A 19,996-nucleotide genomic window follows, 5' to 3' on the forward strand; every position below is an offset into this window, starting at 1 on the left:
AAAACAATATTTTTTTAATGTAACTTAAGATGTACCCTGTGTCAGCCCTACCAAAAGTAAGTAAGGCTGGATGGTATAAAGGAAGGGTTCTTGTAGGGAGTGCCTAATAAAAATGATCACAAAGGACTCTAGAGTCGAAAGTTTGCCCTGACTTAATTTGAGCCTGATCTCATCGACTTACAAAGTTTCCTAACTATTTCTACATGGGTAAACTCGATCTGTTTTTCACTTATATGATTATGAATTACTGTCTTCCTGGTTTTCAGAGACTAGCTGAAATACTGATTGCTTTCATGCTAATTGTGTACAAAAAAGCTTTGTTGTCTAGTTTATTATTGTCTTAGCATAATTCCTGCCCTATGTATGCCTTGTCCAGTCACCTGCCATCTGCCACTGTGGACCTCTGGACTGATGTGATACTGAATACCCTTAACAGTCTATGTCCCAATTGATAGAGAACAAGGACTTTGTGTTACTTTCCCCAACTTTATCCTCTCTCAGCAGGAAGCACCTTGGGACATGTCATCGCCCATTTTTCCATAGAAATGGAATATAGAAATTGATAGTGGGGAAGTGTAACAATGGTTCCACTTTATGCTTTGAATTAGCCCATGCTGCTCTGCTACTATAAATTATTTTTTAAATGCACATGTTTCTTTCTCTTCCTCTCTCCCTGCGCCTCTCTAATCTTTCCTCTTCACTAATCTCAGGGGAAACAGGATTACCTTTCTTCCCTATTTTAGGCAGATTTACCCGTCCTTGAAAACACATCCACCATAGGGAAGAAGTAATCCAGGCTTTGGGAATGGCACCAGAAGATCTCAGAAAGATCTCCCAAATTAACAAGTGAATTATAACACCAACATGGAATGTAGCCTTTGAATCACCTCTTGAAAAGCCTCCTTGTTCCTGCTGATGGGCAGAATCACAGCCTCTGGGACAGAAGTCCCCTGTGTTTCTCCTTTGCTAACAAAGCAATAAAACTTCTTTTTCCTTTTTCTCAAAAAATGAAAAAATAAATGTGATAAGAAAATAAAAGTAAAGAAAACAAAAAACAAAGAACAAACAAAAGAAAAAATAAACGTCAAGATCTTTATTTCTTTTAGGCTCTCTGGTTTTATGATGAAATGCCTAATTATTTCTGGGTTTATTAAATGACAACACTGATTTACAGTGCAGACTTCAGGCAAAAGTTAGGGTCAGAGATGACATCATTATTCAGACACTAGGGGCTGTAGCTAGGAATTCCCTTGAACATATAATGAACAAGGATTCACAAATCTTAAGTAAACACTTTTGTTCAAGTACAGCAATATTAACAGAATTAAAATATAAATGTCACAGGTCAGAGGGAAAATTACTTAACATCAACCAGTCTGAAGAAAATTTAGTAAAGAAAGTAATGTCTTAACTATCCCAATCAATTTTAAAGTCCAGTGGTTAAAAGATTAAAAATCACAATGACAAAAAGTGACTTATAGTCTTACAAATAGAATGAAGCTGTAAAAATGAAAATATATTTTTTTTTAAAAAAACAAGGCTTTGAGTACTGTCCTCTAAAGTGGAAGTTGTAAAAATCATATTCAGAGGAAAGGAAGGAATACCAAATTAGCACAAAAGTTTTTAATACCCTGATCTTTAAATAATCACAAGAAGTGTCCATGTAGATCTAAATAGGTTCTAAAAAATGCAACTTGTCAATTATTAGAAGCCAGAATTTAAAAATTTAGCCTGTCTTTTCTGTATCTTCATTTATTCTTAAAGTTAAGAATGATTAATAATAATAACACTAATAAATATTAGTGTTAATATTTATTTGAATGATAGATAATAAATAATAAAATCTTATAGTTAATTGAAGAGTGGCAAAAATAAGGTAAACACGTTTGTTGATTGGGTTATTTGGTTTTTTTGGTGCTTAGCTTTTTGAGTTCTTTATATACCCTACAGATTAGTGCTCTATCTGATTGTGAGGGGTAAAATTTGCTCCCAGGATGTAGGCTTTCTGTTCACCTCACAGATTATTTCTTTTGCTGAGAAGAAACTTTTTAGTTTGATTCCATCCCATTTATTGATTCTTGATTTTAATTCTTGTGCTATAGGAGTCTTATTAAGGAATATGGGGCCTAATCCACATGATAGAGATTAGGGCCTACTTTTTCTTCTATTAGATGCATAGTCTCTGGTTTAATTTCTAGGTCCTTGATCCACTTTGAGTTGAGTTTTGTGCAGGGTGAGAGATAGGGGTTTAATTTCATTTTGTTGCATATGGATTTCCAGTTTTCCCAGCACCATTTGTTGAAGAGGTTATCTTTTCTCCAATGCATGTTTTTGGCACCTTTGTCTAATATAAGATAATTGTAATTTTGTAGGTTAGGTTAGTCTCTGTGTCCTCTATTCTGTACCATTGGTCTACCAGTCTGTTTTGGTGCCAGTACCGTGCTGTTTTTGTTACTATTGCTCTGTAGTATAGTTTAAGGTCTGATATAATGATGCCACCTGCTTTACTCTTCCTGCTAAGGACTGCTTTTATTGTATCCCATACTACATCAATTGCAAGGAGTGCATGTTATAATTTAAGAGATGCTCTATGCATGGCTTTGCACAAAAGGAATATGATTTACTTTATCCTACAACTGATTTAGAGAATGATAAGCACTTGACTGTGGAAATAATGCTCTGGTGGAGGAGATTTGTGATTGTAATTACCTAGGTACTAGGTCTTCTAAGATGGGACCATGATGATCCCAGCAGCACCCAAACAGCAGGAACACACAAAAATGGGGAACAGCAACTACCCATGGGGCAGCTTTGAAAGACAGATAAATTATAAAGGGCTCAAGAGACTCCTGTTAAACTACGAGAACTGAGGGATCCTGGGACTGACACTAAGTTCTTAGCCCTGACTTGGCTGCTTCCCAAAGTTCCCTTTTAGTCCCACTGTGAATATCCTGCTCACAAAGGAAGGCTAATACACCTGAACTCTGGACAACAGGGGGCACAATGTGAGAAGATGGTCTGGATGGCTCCCATTACCATGTTACTAAGAATGCAGAAGGAGGAAACACCTCTTTTCCCAATAGCTCCTAAAAATGTAAGGGACCAGGCTGACATAGTACTACCCTTAAAGAGAAAGGTCCTATTACAGCTGACATTCAAAAAATGAAAATTGGTCTCAGTTACTATCCTGATAAGTACAAAGGAAAAATAAGAATTTACCCTTGATAATAAAATTTGAGGGTTCCTTACTATAGTAGTACATCAGCTGTGCAAGTTTACACTTCCCAGAAAACAAACTCTGCTTCTACTGCTAACACCTTCAAGTTTACTACTGAGCAGTGTTTGAAATTTATGCACACAAACCTGTAAACTGTGGTAGTTGGAGTGTCAACCTTCTCCTTCAGAATTCGGCATTTAAATTTATTGTACTACAAAGAAAAACATATTTACACGTTGTTACACAAAAAATGTTAAATGAGAGAAAAAAAAGCATCAATTCAAGTAACACTGAAAAAGCGTCTACTACTTTTGAGGTGCTGAGACACTAAGGACACAGAGAACTCATGGCAGATAGACTTCCAGGGTGGAAGCCTGTGCCCACATGGTTAATGGACACTTAACATATGACCAGTGTGAAATGAGATGTGCTGTAAGTGAAAAACACACAGGACCTCAGAGGTATAGTAGGGGTGGGGAGAATGTAAAATAGTTCATTAATTATTTTTTATATTGACTATATGTTGAAATGATTTTTTTTCCCTTATAGTATTAGGAATTGAACTCAAGGGTGTTCTACCACTGAGCTATATCCCCAGCCCTTTTCTTTAAATTTTAAAATTTTGAAACAGGCTCTCACTAAACTGACAAGGTTGGAATTGAACTTGTGATCTTCCTGCCTTAATCTCCCAAATTGCTGAGATTACAAGCATATACCACCATACCCAGCTGAAACAATATTTTTAATATACTGTTAAATAAAATTTTATTGGAAGTTAATTTCACCTTTGTTTTACTTATAAAATATAGCTGCCACAAAATCTGAGATTCCATTTTACATATGTGGCTCAGATTTGAAGATTCTATTATATTTCTACTAGCCAACACTGTTCTTGAAGATCCAGTTTTAACGACATAGAATAAATAAATTGAGGATGCAGCTATATTATGACTTATATAAAAACAAAAACAAAATTTATGGTAAGCAATAATGTCATTACATTTAAAAAATGTAATTTTTTCCTCTTCCTTTTTTTCTGCTTTTATCATCATTATCACAGCACCAGGTACTTATACTAAATAACTTCTTACAGGAGTTGTCAGGAGAACAACAAACTGACCAGATTTATAAGATTTAACTGTTTAATACCTGCATGTTCAAACCAAATAATTTTCCTTCACAAACATTGATATATTTAGATCCTGAGTAGCTCCAAGAAAAAGGCAACCCACAGAATAGAAGAAAATATCTGCACATCCTGTATCTGTTAAGGGACTGATATCCATAATACATAAGGAACTAAAAACAAGACTGAGGTGTGCTATAGTCTCAGCTGCTCAGGAGGCTGAGGCAAGAAGATCACTTGAGCCTAGAAGTTCAAGGCCAGTCTGGGCAGCATAACAAATTTGTCTTAAAACCACCACCACAACCAACAACAACAACAACAACAACAACAAACCAACAAGCTCATCCAAAAATGGGCAAAGAGGGCTGAGGCTATAGCTCAGTGGCAGAGTGTTTGCCTAGCATGTGTGATGCACTAGGTTCCATCCTTAGCACCACATAAAAATAAACAAATAAAGGCATTCTGTTCACCTACAATTATAAAAAAAATAAAAATAAAAAAACAATGGGCAAAGAACTTGTTCTCCAAAGAAGATACACATTAAAAGATGTTCAACATTACTGTCATTAGAGAAATGCAAATCAAAATCACAAAGAAATACCACTTCACAGCCATTAGACAGGCTGTTATAAACAACAACAATATCACACACACACAACAGAAAATAACAATTGTTGGCAAGAATATGGAAAAACAGGAACCCTTGTACATTGTAAACAGCTCAGTACTCCTGTGGAAAATGGTATGACAGGTTCTCAAAATACTTAAAAATAGAACTTCCATATGGTCCAGCAATTCCATTTGTGGGTATATGCCCCAAAGTGGTGAAATCAGTATCTCCCACTGAAATTTGCACACCCATGTTCACAGCAGCTTTATTCACAAAAACAGTCAAAAAGCAGAAGCAACCTAAGAATCCACAAATTTACTATACGCATACAAAAGGATCTTATTCAACCTCAAAAAAAGAAAAATATTCTGACATCTGCTACATCACAGACAACCTGGAGGATGTTATGTTGAGTGAAACAAGCCAGTCACCAAAGGACAGAGACATGCTTCCCCAGAAATGAGGCTCCTAGAGAAAGATAAACTCAGGGACAGAAAGTAGAATGGTGCCTGCAGGGGCCCAGGGAGGAAAGTTAGAGTTCAACAGGTAGAGAGTCTTAGAAGATGAAAAGAGCTCTGTGGATGGATGGTGGTGATGTTTACACAATGTAAATGTGCTTGAAGAACTATATACTGAAAAATGGTTAAAATGGTAAATTTTACATTTTATATATTTTGCCACACAAAAACTTTAAATGCAAATTTAAAAAAGCAAATCCATTTCTAATGCAAGCCTATAATAATACTATACTTTCAAAACATATACTTTCTCTGATATATATGATTTAAAAATAAAATTAAGGATTATATTTAAGTAAATTGGTCAAAAAAATATAAAAAGACTATTCAAAAGTTTTACACAGGCTACAACCTTTTTTTTTTTTTCCTTTTTGTAATGCTAGGAATAGAACTCAGGGCCTATGCTAGGCAACCACTTGGTACCACCCCCAGACCTAGGATTAAAAAGAAAGTTAACAAAAAACTGCCCCCAAAAAGAAAAAAACACAATTTTGTATGAGATTACAAACACGGTTGAATTTAGTAGTCAATTTTCCTTTAATTTAATACTTTTTTAATATTTATTTTTTAGTTGTAGTTGGACACAATACCTTTATTTCCCTTATTTATTTTTATGTGGTGCTGAGGATCGAACCCAGAGTCTCACACATTCGAGGCGAGCACTCTACCACTGATCCAGAACCCCAGCCCTAGTTTAATACTCTTAATTGGCTTTATATTCAATTCTTTTTTGAAGCAGATAACAATTTATTTTCAATTCTAAAAGCAGATGACACTTCATTCCATAAGATAGAATAAGTATTCCCAGTAATCAGGCATTAATGATACTCAGAATTAATCAGTTTTACAAAGACACATATGAAGAGTATTTACCTGCCCTTTACCTACCTATGTATGCCTGAAATTTTTTAGGAAACAGATGAGGAGGAAAGAGGCAGAGCAAATGATCAGAACAACCTCATAACAGGTTCCCAGACTGCGGAAAAATCTGGTGAGTTCAGCCAGGTATTTGGGGTGGGAGAGAAAATGCTAGCCTATGTTAATTTCTGTTAATATTCCTAGTAAAAGATTTTTATTCTGAGTTTCCCCAAGTTACCTTAAACATGTCCAGAAGTGTTTCCTTGCTGACTTCCAATCTTTCAAAAGGCTGCTTTTCTTTTATGATGGTTTTACATATGTCCTCCAAGGCTGACAACTCAGTGCTGGACACTGCTCTAAAAAGGAGAGTTCCCAAGAATCAGTACAGATCTTTCAGACCCCGAGTAATTCCCCCTCTCTGCTGCCCTGGAGCGTTTATCAATATTTGATACACATTCTGAATTCAGTTGGTGATCTGTTGTACCAGGACTTGAGTCAGACATTCATCCACAGAGCAGATACGCCTTTATTTCTAAGAAGGAAGCTGAGGCATCAATTGATGCTGCAATCTACTACCTTCAGCTTTTCTTTGACCTGACATGAGAACAGTCTCTTAGAAGACTCCCCAGCCAGATGGTGAGCTCCTTTGAGTCCTGCTCCTGTGTTGTCTTCCTCAGACTCCATGCTTTTGTATTTTTGTTCTAAAGAGTTGTATTAAGGGCTCACCACATTCCTGCCCTCAGTGGCAGTGGGATCTAACCTGGGAGGAAGACGTGTGTGAAGTACAGTCCCAAGCACTATCACCATGCAAGGACTGACCTCCTTCCATTGGCTCCTGGTGGGGATTCACTTCCCTCCTGCCCTAGCGTCCTTGCCATTCCTCAAACAAGTCACATTGTATGCCCACAGAGGCCTGGAATGTTTTCCCCCAGATGTCCACAAATGCCTCCCCTCCCCCTGCCCTGCCAAGTTTCCTTGGGCTTGTTTCCTCTCTCCATTCTGGCCTCTGCCTCAGTGACACTCTACTCTGACCTGACTTCCTGCCTACATGGCACACATCTCCTTATACCTGTTTTTTCTTCATATATTCATCACCACTTGATGGTAAATGGCTGTGTATGTCTGTATTCCCCTAGCCTGACAAGCTCTACAAGGACAGACAGACTGGTTCACTTCTGAATCACCAGCACCAAGCACAAGCATACAGCAGGCAGTCAGAAAAACCATGTTGAACAAATGAGCTTGTAGTGCTGGTGACAAGAGATGACAATGGATGTGATATAATAGAATCTCTGGAGTGAGAAGAGTGTCTTCTGTGTATGAATGAGATGACTGAGGGCCCCAGACAGCTTCAGATGGGGCTGATGCCAGGGAGACCAGGGCATAGAGGGTTGGAACTTTTAGCCCTAACTCCCAACCTCCAGGAATGGGAGAGGAGCTTCCAGCTGACAAACACAAAAAGGTGCTAGGAGGTGAAAGAGCCAGAGGCATGGAAGTTCTGCACCCCTTGCTACATACTATCCCTGTGCATCTTTTAACTGGCTGTTCAACTACATTCTGTATAGTAACCTTTACAATAAACCAGTAGACTTAAGTACCATCCTCAGTTATGTGAGCCATTCTAGCAAACTGGTGAACCCAAGGAGCAGGACATGGAAACTCAATTTATAGCCAGTGAGTCAAAATTATGGACAGTGTGGACTTGGAATTGGTGTCTCAAATGGGGGAAGCCTTGTGGGACTGAGCCTTAACCTGGGGTTTTGCCTAACTCTGGGTAGGGTCAGGATTCCTCTGAATTGCTGAACACTCAGCTGCTGTCCTAAAGTTGGCAAATCAGTTGTTAGTGTGGAGAAAACCCACACATTTGGGATGAGAGTTATTGTAGATAAACACAGTTCATACTTGTGAGTAAAAATTGTTCAGACAAGACAAAGTTTATAAACAGAAGCTACAGATTGCTATGTGCTCAGTTACGGAGCAGTGTGGGGGTGACAGACAAAGTTGAAACGTACTGTACTCACCCAAAGTAGAGAAAGAAACAAGAGGAGAGGACAGAAAAACTATTTAGGAGATAAAACTGGCACAACTAGATTGAGCCGCTCAATAGTAAGGTGGTGGTAAGGAGTAGGGGGAAACTGAAAGGATCCAAGGTTTCAGTGTTGTCAGCTGTTGGTACCCTTAAGAACTCTGAGGAATACAGAGCAGGAGGTGGACAAGGGCAGGGCCAGTTGCTAATGATTTCAAGCACAGACCTATGGAATGTGAGGTCTGTGTGAGCCATTCCTATCTGTCATTCAAATGTGAGAGATGACTGGCTGAAGCTGAAGGTGACAGCACCTTTACCATGGAGAACTGATTAACTGCTTTCTAGGAATTAAGTTTGTGATTTTTGTCTTAATTAGTAGCATACTCTAGCAAGCCCCAGATTAGATGTCCTTATCATGTCATTCTGGGGAAAAGAGAGAAAACATGAGAAGTTACCCTTGAATCTAACCTCATTAAAAAATAATTTTCACAAGTGGTTAACCAATTTATCACCACACGGTGCAATATATATGACTAAGCTAATACGCAACCATTATAAAACAAAAAAATATAAACACATGTGAGTATTATGCAGTGTTACCTGTCTCCAATGAACATGTCATAATAAAATCCATTTTCAATGGGTGGGCCGTAGCACAAGTGGCCTCCATAGTAAATTTCCATGGCCTCCCCAAGAATATGAGCACTGGAGTGCCAGTATACCTGTGTACAGAGAAGCTATTAGCTATCTGAATTATATCATGGGACATAAGTGGTAGAGCAGCATGAGTAAGCAAGTGGATAAATTTGAAGGGGATAAATGCCAAGACATGTAAAAAGAGAATCCTCAATGTCCACTTACAAGGACTATTTTCTGCACCCTCCTTGGCATTCCACAAGAGCCATGTGCTCAGGTGTTGTGTAAAGCTACTCTGCTGAGCACTGCAGCTAAGATGCAACTACTACATCATTTCCTTCTGTGCACAGAACTGTGGGGAAGGAGACCTTGCACTAGGATCATCCAGCACAGTGGCCACATGGAAATCCAAGAGGCCCAGAGTGAGAAGAAAGCTGTTGAGTGCCAGGTACCAGTTCCCTTCCTTTTTCTTCAAGGCAGCCTCTCTAGAGCTGGATGCAGACAACTCAAGTGGCTGTTTGGGACATCACTAAAGTTAACAAGATTCTGTATCTCCACAGAAATCTTTACATGCTGAACAGCCTGTGTCTGCGGAAGTCTAAAAGACAGCTCAGGAAGAAAAAGGTCTTGCCAGAAATGCCTGCTGATTCCCCGAGACCTGTGAGCAGTGTAAATGTGGGTTAATTCACCATATCCCAAAGGGGGTTATCAGTCCTAAAAGTTCAGCAAGTTGATTTAGTTTCAAATTCCCAAGGAATTTGTTTATGAGTTAACTAAAATTAACTAAACTAGCTTAGTTTATGGATCAAGAATTAGTTTATCAATAAATAGTTTATTGGTAAACTAAAACCAAGTCACCAAATAAATATAGGTGCCACAGCTAGGGATGTAGCTCAGCAGTAGAGCACTCACCTACCATGTGTGAGGCCCTGGGTTCAATCTTCAGCACCACATATAAGTAAATAAAATAAAGGTATTGTGTCCACCTACAACTAAAAAAAAAAAAATAGATAAAAATATAAGTGCCAAAGGTGCAAGATAATTGAGTCTTCTGTCTGTACCTTCTTCCCTTTATTAAACAGAAAAGTAAATTACAATTAGAAAGCTGTTTGATAAAATAAATCAGAGCAGACAGAGTTAACTGACTGGAGTAATTACATATAATCCTGACCTCAGCAAAAGGGTGGTACATGTTCTGCGAACAGACCCAGAGACCAGCCTTTGGGGCTAAGCAACCCTCCTGTGGTTGCTACTGGACAGCAGGCTGAGTGCCAAGCCCAAATCTCCTCTTTGGGGCACTGTCCACACTGAGATATTTGTTATTTATTGTGTTCAGTGTTGGGAAGATGATTGTGAAAGAAAGAGATTTATCCATTGCCCTCATACAGATACAGCCTCATACAGATAGGAGAGAAATAGGCAATAAACATTTTAAAACATAGTTTTATAGCTGTATGGGAATGGATTTCAAGGGAAGAAACATCAAGTAGGCAATTTCTTGGATGGTGGTATAACAGGATGAGTACAGACTCCCAGGTGGTGGCAATGGAGATGGAGAGAATGGACAGATTCCAGTATAATCTACTGGGCTTTCCCATAAGCTGAAGACTAAAGGTGAGCAAGGAAAATAATTACACATAACCTCCAAGGTTCTGGATTTAGAAAACTGAGTATGTAGTAGAGTAGTACACTGAGATGGGCAGACAAGGAAAAAATAAACCTTGGGGTTAGAATCAAGAATTTCACAGTGAATGCACTGAATAAAAGATTCTTGTACAGTGTCTAAATGGAGACACCACACAGACAGTGTCTAGCTATAGAGAAATGACAGTTGACAGTTCATAAACTTGTACTTTCTGAATCACTTTTAAAAAATGGTTTCCTTAATAATGTACTATTTAACTATTCACTGGTTATAGTTTGCATATTTTAAGCAGAAATATATTTATAATACAGTTCTCATAGTTCAGATTTAAGAAATTTAGTTTAGGCATAACAATTAATATAACCTAAGTTAGCCATAGGTTGGGTTTTAAATGGAGATAATGAAATACTTGAAAAGAGATTGCAAAAGTTAAGGTATATCAGAGACCCTACATAAAAATTTGGTATTTTATAGAAAATTATAGTAACAAATAGAGGATATCTGAGGAGATATAAATGTGTATGTGTGTGTGTGTGTGTGTGTACCTTTGTTTTATTTATTTATTTTTATGTGGTGCTGAGGATCAAACCCAGTTCCATGCACGTGCTCAGCAAGTACTCTACCACTGAGCTATAATCCCAGCCCCTGAGTTCTGATAATTTTTTCCAAACTCCTCACATATATTAAATTATAATATAGATGAATTTTTAATTGGCACTTTTTTCCCTTTTGGTGGTGCTGGGGATTGAACCCAGGGCCTTATGCATGCAAGGAATCACTCCAACAACTGAGCTATATCCCCAGCCCTATATATGAATTTTTAAATTTAATAGAATTCATTTTCAGCCAATCACAATGGCATGATCTTTTTGTTTTTGCATATATTCTGATGCTGGTGACTCAACTCAAGACCTCATATATGCTAGACAACTACTCTACCACTGAATTACACTCCCAAGCCTAAAATTCATTTCAAATACACATTATTTAACAGCTAAAATATTCTAACTTAGGAAAACAACTATTTTAAGAAATGGTAAATATGGGCTCCTTAAAAAAGTGATATCTATTTGTATATATACAAATATTTATTAAATATCTATTAAACACCATATTATAATTTTAAATCTTAAAAGGCCAAAATATTCATCATTCTTTACTTGAATACCTGGTCTCTTCCCCAATGCAGTTTACAACATAAATGCCCAAAGACTGTTTGGATGGTTGTTAAAATACTTACAGCTTGAGCTTCCTCATTATCAAACATCAGCAGCTCTAGAGAGGAATCTCCTTCTAATGGGCGGTCCAGGTCCCATAATTCACCATTTACCTTGGCAACTACTGTGTTTTCAGCCAGTTCTTGACTAGTAAGAGAAAAGCACTTGGGAATTAACCTTATTACATGCTATAATGAGTTATTAGAAGAAAACATTAAAATAATTTCAATTTTTTTGGAAAGTGGATAGAAATTACAAATGTAAACTACCAGGACAGCTACCTCTTTATAACAATTATTTTATGTATAAAAGTCATATATGTTCACTATTTTTAAAACTTAGGAAACAAAAAATAAAATTAAAGCCCCGTACATATTGCCACCCAGGAATAACTCTTATAATATTTGGTACATGACTGGCTAGTTTTTCTCCTGTATCTGCCCCTTCTCCACTTCTTAAAAAAAAAAAACCAGTTGCCCCCCTAATTTTATACCCCGCTTTTTCACTGCCACACATTAGACTTCCAAAGCAGCCTAGAAGTATTATATTTATTAACAAAACCTTCAAATCTGAACATTGAGGCCACCTGCAGTTTTGCTCTTACAGAGCATACCACATAGACATCCATACACATGCAACTTTGAATCTTTTGTGAATAAGTTCACAGAAGAGGATGCTAGGTTAACAGGCATAACAGATTTCTGATAAACGTCATCTGAGTGTATTTCCTTGCACCCTGGAAAAAAATTTAAATCTGTCAATGTGATGTTGAAAGTTTTGATTTCTTTGATGATTAATTTTAATTGTGATGAACTGTCCATTTTCTCTGCCTTTTTTCTACTAAGGTATTGATCTTTTTCTTTTCAGTAACACTTACTGTTTGGAATATTGACAAAAAGTTAAGAAAAGAAACCTGGGAAGCACAGAACACCACAAAGGAAAATATATATATATAATCCCACCACCCAGAAATTCCAGTTAATATTTTATTCAATTTTATCCTTCCATGCTTTTCCATATATACACCAATATAAAATAGTTAAAATTATCATTATGTATGTTATTTTGTAACCTACTTCTTAAGATTAAAAATAAATCACAGCATTGTCCATAACAGTAGACAGACTTCTAAAATATGCTATTTAACAGTTGCAGAAAAACTAAGATTAGCTAACATTTTGGTTAATTTTTTGTGGGTTTTGGTTTTTTGTTACTATTGTTTTGTCAGTTGCAATGAAAATTCCTGAACACACATCTTAGTACCCAAGCATTTTCTCAGGAAAAGTGCTCCAAGTAAAATTACTATGTCAAGGGAAACACATTTTTAATGATTTATGTTGGAATATACTGCCAAATTTTCCTACCATCAGAGTTGGTACCTTGTCTCTACTTTCATAATGTTAGATACTATGAAATTATATCCTCTCTACAATGTCATGTTTTAATTGGCATTTCTGTGATTACCTTGGGCAGCAGGACTGCATTTGTGGCTGGGAGCCCACACTCTGGCATGAGGCCAACCTGGATTTAAACTCTGGACAATTTACTCAGCTTCTCTAAGTCTCAGTGTTCTCATCTATAAAATAGGAATTATGGTGCCTTCCTCATACATTTACACTGAGAATTAAAAGATTACTTATGTTAACTTAATGAATGTTAGATATTGTTACTAATGAAATAGAATTTTATTTTCATATTTCTAGTTGTGATAGACTAAAAAAATTTCCTCAAATCCATTGGTCCCCTTATTGTACACTTTTTCCAGCTTTCCTTGCAGCTAAATGTAGCCATGAGACCATGACTAGGGCCAATGAATACAAGCAGAACTGACATGTACCACTTCTGCATCTCAGCCTTAAGACAGAAGAGGGCACTTCTCCACCCTTTCTGCTTCCTGTGGACTGGAACACACAGACTGCTGTTACTTCTGGACCATGGAAATCAGATGGAAGTAAGTTAGGTCTCTAAATGACTTTGTGGAGAAGTGCTGACCTGCCAACATGGACCACTCACCTCCAGACTGCCTTATGAAAAAGAGACTTCGATTATATTTAAGCCACTGAGTTCTTTCTGATGTCTTGTAGTAGTTTAGCCTATGTTTTAGCTAATACAGAAATAAGGGCTTGCAAGTAATTAAAAAAAAAAACATGTGGCACTGGCTTGGCAGAGGGGCAGTAGGTTACAAGGAAATGGATATAAGGATATTGGAAAACCAACAACCTTTATATGGCATTACAAAATATTTGATAAGAACTTGCAGGCAAACCATGTGTTACAACAGTATGTGAGGAAATAGGTATAAAAGGGTACTGGATAATTCCTGCTGCTTTTACCAAGATAGTACTAGAATGAGAAACTCGCATGTCAGATGGAATGGACAGGGCTTCACCAAGGAAGGTTCTCTTCTCTGACCTAAAATTCAAATTGATTAAGAGTCCATAAAATGTGGGGCTGTACAATATTGAAAGATAATCTTCTGTCCCAAACAGCAGGAAGAAGGGGAACTGACAGCCCTTCTCAAAGGCCCCATATAGACAGACAATAGGGACCAGTGGAACTGTAAGAATTAGAGAGTAAGGTTGCTGCCCTCTCACAAGCCTGTTGTTTCCATAGGCTCAGTCCATTCAACTAAGGGAAAAAGGAATGAGCCAAGTACAAAAGCCAAGAAACTGAAGGTAAGGAATTTCTTGTCTAGAAGGAGTCTTTAAATGAGATGTTCTTCATGTCAACTGATTAGCAGCAAACAGACCCGAAGCTTACTACAGTTAACTGTTTGAGGGAATTCTATTACCAACCCAGCTACAAGTCCTGTTACAAATGCTAGTGACTAGTCTTAAAAGGGACTCTCAGGCCCCAAAAGTGCACCTGTAAAAACTAGGCTGTGCAAACTAGACAACCCCAAGGTGACAAACTTCCCCACAATTCAGATGTGGGAAACAAGGGCAAAGAGAAAACTGTGAACTTCCCAAAGAACAAAATTAGGGCCCACAGGTTTGTAGATGAGGAAGCTTCTTCCACAGCCCAAAAGGTGACCAGATGGGCTGAGTCCAGCACTAACTATGGGCATAACAATTGTGAGCAGAATCAGAAGAATTCTGTAAAGCAATGCCTCCTGTATTTCTCCTTTTTGTCCAAACAGACATTTTAATTGTGGTTTTCTTGTTTATTGTATGCATATGGTATAAGAAGATTTGTCTGTTATTATTTGTTGTTAGGATGCAGTAGCCAGCCTGACGGGGTGGGTATTCTGCACATCATGTAGAAATTGTGAGCTTTGAGCTACAGGGCCTGAAGTTGTCGTCTCACCTAGGAGAGGGGTGAGTGCCAGATGTTGAAAGAAGACCACACACAGATATCTGGATGTTGGAGGGATTGATTGGGAAAGACTGCCTGTTGTCCTATAAACCATTTTTTTTTCTTCCAAGGTAAAAGAATTTCAGTGGGACACGTGCTAGCCAGCACTAATTTTCATTCTATCTTATAGCTAGGTGTGGTCATATGACTAAATGTGAGCTAATAGGATGTAAGTAGAAACTGAAATATGCTACTATGGGAACTTGACTCCAAAGCATCACTGTTCTTCACTCTCCCCTTTCTTGTTTGTACACAGGCCCACAGATAGGACCCTGCATATCACCAAGACAGAAGGAACCTGGGTGCATAAATGATTTCATGGGCCAGAGATGTCCACCAGATCTGCCTGGTCATTTGCAGACTGTTACATGAGAAAGTCTAACACTTTACTTAAGTCACTGTCTTTAGGGGTCTCTGCTGCAACAGTTTAGCCTAATTCAGTGGTTCTTAAACTTTAGCTTGCATCAGAAGCTACTGGAGGCTCATAAAAATAAGACAGCTGACTGAATCAAGAGGTTGAGAGGGGGTTGGAAAATTTGCTGTTCTAACAAGTTCCCTGATAATGACAATTCTGTTGGTCTGGGCACCACACTTGAGAATTGCTGAAACACATTAACGGGAAACCTGACTCCCCATGAGAAAATATATTATTTTTGCCTCAAATCCATTTTTCTCTAGCACATCATCTCTCCTGGAAAACATGGAATTGGGTTAGAAGGGCCTTTAGGTACATGATAAAGGCTGAAACAGAAATACCTTAGCCATAGATAGCTTTCAAAAGAAATCTGAGGATTTCAACTGCTGAAACTGTTTGTTTTGGTACTAGGGATTAAACACAGGGCGCTTAACCACTGAACTTCATCCCTAGCCTTTTTTTAAAATATATTTTATTTTAAGACAGGGTCTCGCTAAGTTGCTTAGGGCCATGCTAAGTTGCCAAGGTTGGCTTTGAATTCACAGTCCCCCAGCCTCAGCCTCCTGAACCGCTGGGATTATAGGCATGCACCACTGCACCTGGTATGATTTGTTTTTTAAATAATAAAATTGTATTAACATGGAAATTTGGGGTTATAGTTTCCATATAATTGTATTTAATGCTAGAAATTAACATCAACCAAAACAGTATAACTTCAGTAATTTCTAGAAAGACCAAGAACTATTCCAGGACTAATAACAGCTCTAACACGTACATCTTCAATCTAAAATTAAAGGACCTATAAAAAATTCAGAGAAATCATTTGAGTAATGAATAAAGTCACTGTGATGTGGCCTGTTAAGGAGTACAATTTTTTTTCTCTACTATATATTTTTATAACTTTAAAATTTGGGTCTTTTATAAAAGAACAGATTGTGTTCTGATATTCATAAACTTAATCAAGTAACCTTTTTAGAAGCCATTAGGAAAAAATTCATTACATTTAATTTATTCAACTGAATGAAGAAAACAAATATTCTAGCAGTCCCTAGAAAAACATTCTACCAGGCTCTGGTACAATTGCTTACTACTGAATATCTTCCCCAAACTATTTTTCTATCTATATTTCTCTATATATTAGGTATATGATATGTATTTTTTTTTTACCTAATCTCAGCAGCCACATGATATGGTGTTGTTTTCCAAATTTCCCCTTCCACTGTTTTCCCATCAGCCAGTCTTACTGCTATCACATTGCTTGCATTCTCCTTTGTTTCACACATAGCATGCAAAAGCTGATGTTCTTTCTTCAAGGTTTCAAAAAGTTCCATCCTTTCTTTTATAAAATTTGGTTGTTTCACCTGAAAATTATTAGAATAAAATGACATTAACAAACACAGTCCAGGTATTGCTAGCTGCTCAGCTCTAAATCATTTTCCACACCCCACACTGCCTTCTCAGCATACATATGTACTCTCTTGTCTCTCTACTTCCCCCTTCAGAAGACTCCTTTCCACTTATCGAATTCCTTAGCTCTACAGTCCAGTTCTAAGCCAGCCACCTTTAACTCCTACACCTTCCGGCCTCTCCCTTTTCACTATTCACAGCACATGTTTGAAGTGGCATACAATACACCACTCATTAATATACAGCCATCCCTCAGTATTCATGAGGATTTGATTCCAGGAGCCCTATGGATTCCAAAATCTGAGGATGTTCAAGTCTCTTAAATAACATAGTATTTGATTATAACCTACACACATTCTCCTATATACTTAAATCCTTTCCAGATTACTTAAAATAAACATATCAATATAAATACCATATAAATAGTGGTTGTACATTAGGAAATAATGACCATTAAGTCTATACATATTTAATACAGACACAATTTTTTTCTAAACATTTTCAATCCACAGTTTGTTGAATGTGTGAATGCAGAACCCATGGATACAGAGGGGACAAATGTACCATCTCATTTCATTCTCTAGTTGGTTCTCCTCTGTTTTTCTCAACTTGAGAACCAGATTATTCTCTTTGAGGCCAGGTATTCCTCCTTTACATCTATCAATTGTTAATGCTCAATGAATATTGTCTGGTTGTTTTAATAATTTATATTTAAAAAGCAGAGTAGCTGATTTCCTCAATACAAAGTAAGAGCTTTACTATTCCAACTTAGACTAAGTGCCGTTTAAATATAGTGTGCCTTAACATCTCATAGCTAAGGCTCAACAGTCTTAAATACATCTCAAATAATAATTTAACTAATAATTATGTTCTTATAAAAAATCTGCCTATACATATTTTAAATTACAAGTAGTATTTTATATTATTTCCATAGCAATGTTACCTCACTGTCAGGTCCATGTTCCTTCAATTTCTCCTTTTGAATGTCCTTTTCTTGGCTTTGACTAGGAGGAGGCTGAAAGATAAGTTACAAACTACTCATGCCAATGACAAGTAAGAACAACACATTGAAACCTGAGGAAGAAGGGGGACTGCCAAGTGCCCATGCTTAAAGGTTCAGAGCTGGGCTCTCCCAACCACTACCTACAACCTATAACGGGCAAGTTATTTTCCAGAGTTCAGTCCTTCTTGAGTCTGCTCTTCTTGCTATAAGCACATTTAATATATTTTCAACATTTCCCGCTAAATTTGTGAGTACCCAAAATCTTCATGAACGGTGCAAAGAACGGGAAGAACATCTCACATTTTGAGAAAGCCTTCAGAACTAACAAAATTTATTGTTTTACATGAAGATGATTTGTCCTTTTATGAGCTAAAATACCAAAATACTGTATTCAACGTTAAGTATACAATTCTCTCAAGATAGATTCCCAAAACAAGAAAATAAAAAATCAAAACCACCTGCTACCGGAGGGAACAGAACTGTTTTGATCTTTATGCCCAAGGAAAGAATAACGAATGTTAAGCACCACGGCCCTTTTTTCATACAAATGAAAATGCTATTTCAGCTATTAGGAAAATATGTGTGGCAGGCTCTTTAATAGAATAGCTGAGAAATTAAACCATTGGGTCAATTTGGTGATTGCTGGAAATCTAGCGGTTCTGGAGCCGCTGCAGGAGGACTGGGTAGGGCACCCGGGAGGAGCACACGCTGCGTGACCACGAGCTAGGCCGAAGCACCCCGGCTGGGGGCACCCCTTCAGGGAGCTGGGCCGGCTGGGTAGCGCGCCGTGGTGGACACACCCTCCCTGCAGCACACCCCCCACCCCTCGGCCTGCACCTGCGCTTCCAGATTTGAAGACCGCTAAGTGAGCACTGTCGCGGGTAGCGGGTCGCGGGTCGCGGGTCCGTGGAGGCGGCGCCGCAGCGCCAGCCCACAATCCGCCCCCCGGAGTCCGGGCCTCCCTGTTACCTGCGCGCCCGCAGCTGCGCGCTCGGCCTCCCCGTGCGCGGCCGCCGCCCGCGCCGCACTCTCTAGCTTGGCCTGATGGCTCAATTCCTCCGCCAGGCACAGCCGCAGGCGATACAGCCTGTGGCGCAGGTCGCGGTTCTCCGCCCGGAGCTGCGCCACCTCCCGCGTGAGGCACGGCCCCTCCGCCTGGCACCGATCGGGCGCGTTCAGCTGCTCGTCCCTCAGGCGCTGGACCTCGGCCCACAGCCAGCGGATGTCCTCCTCCTGCCTCTCCAGGCGCGAAGCCACGGCCTCAGCCGCCAGGGCCTCAGTAGCCATGGCGCCGGCTCCTTCAAGGACCCACGCCCCGCGGGGAGTTAGCGGTTGCGGCGAGGGCGACAGGGAGACTCAGTCCTGGGCAAGCCACGGGGCGGGGCTGCAGCTCCGCACGCCGCGTAGGCGGGTCGAGAGGCGGGGCCAAGGCCGGACACACCGCTGGGGGCGGGTCGGTGAGGGGGGCGGGGCCGAGTGTCGAGGTCCTAAAGGGTTGGGCCCTATGGCTTGGGCCTGGACAGTGCCGATGAGGCCACTGAATGGACTCCCCTAACCTTCAGAGTCATGTCCAGGTGCTACCTGTAATCCCGGTTTTTATGTTGAAACGATTCTGTTTATAGCTGGAGAAATTGAGACAGAGAGGCTATGTCACTTGACCAAATCCTCCAATACTTTGGCAAGGCCAACATATCCCATTTCAATGGATTTTTCCCTGGTTTTCTTTTCTCTGGAATTCTTGCAGTCACCATCCTTTGCATCTCGAAACCGATTCTGCAAAGTAGCCATTAAGCATCGACCTTAACCTTCATGCCAGGGATGTGTAAGGGGCAAAGGCCACCCCAGGAGAGCACATAGAAGATCTCTACAAAAATTTAAATCCGACCAGCATGAAATTGCTAGCTCCTCCAGCCTAGGGAAATGCCACATACCCTTTGTATACCTTACAACCATGAGTATGAAAC

General features: G+C 39.0%; 1 protein-coding gene across 2 annotated transcripts in view; it reads right to left on the bottom strand.

Annotated features, from left to right (window-relative positions):
• Positions 1-19,427, bottom strand: part of Tars3 (threonyl-tRNA synthetase 3) — a 79,795-nt gene extending 60,368 nt beyond the window's left edge. The window contains exons 1-7 of one of the 2 annotated variants that reach the window (XM_077799376.1): positions 19,002-19,427; positions 17,973-18,044; positions 16,790-16,983; positions 11,877-12,000; positions 8,956-9,077; positions 6,568-6,685; positions 3,364-3,428 (exon numbers count right to left, since the gene is read on the bottom strand). In XM_077799376.1, coding sequence (XP_077655502.1) covers positions 3,364-3,428; positions 6,568-6,685; positions 8,956-9,077; positions 11,877-12,000; positions 16,790-16,983; positions 17,973-18,044; positions 19,002-19,319 — 1,013 coding nt within the window. In that variant the 5' untranslated portion in view covers positions 19,320-19,427. The other variant, XM_077799377.1, reaches the window with a different exon arrangement.
• Positions 19,428-19,996: the final 569 nt, after the last annotated feature.

This window comes from Urocitellus parryii, chromosome 6 (assembly GCF_045843805.1).
Source record: "Urocitellus parryii isolate mUroPar1 chromosome 6, mUroPar1.hap1, whole genome shotgun sequence".
NCBI classification, from domain to species: Eukaryota; Metazoa; Chordata; class Mammalia; order Rodentia; family Sciuridae; genus Urocitellus; species Urocitellus parryii.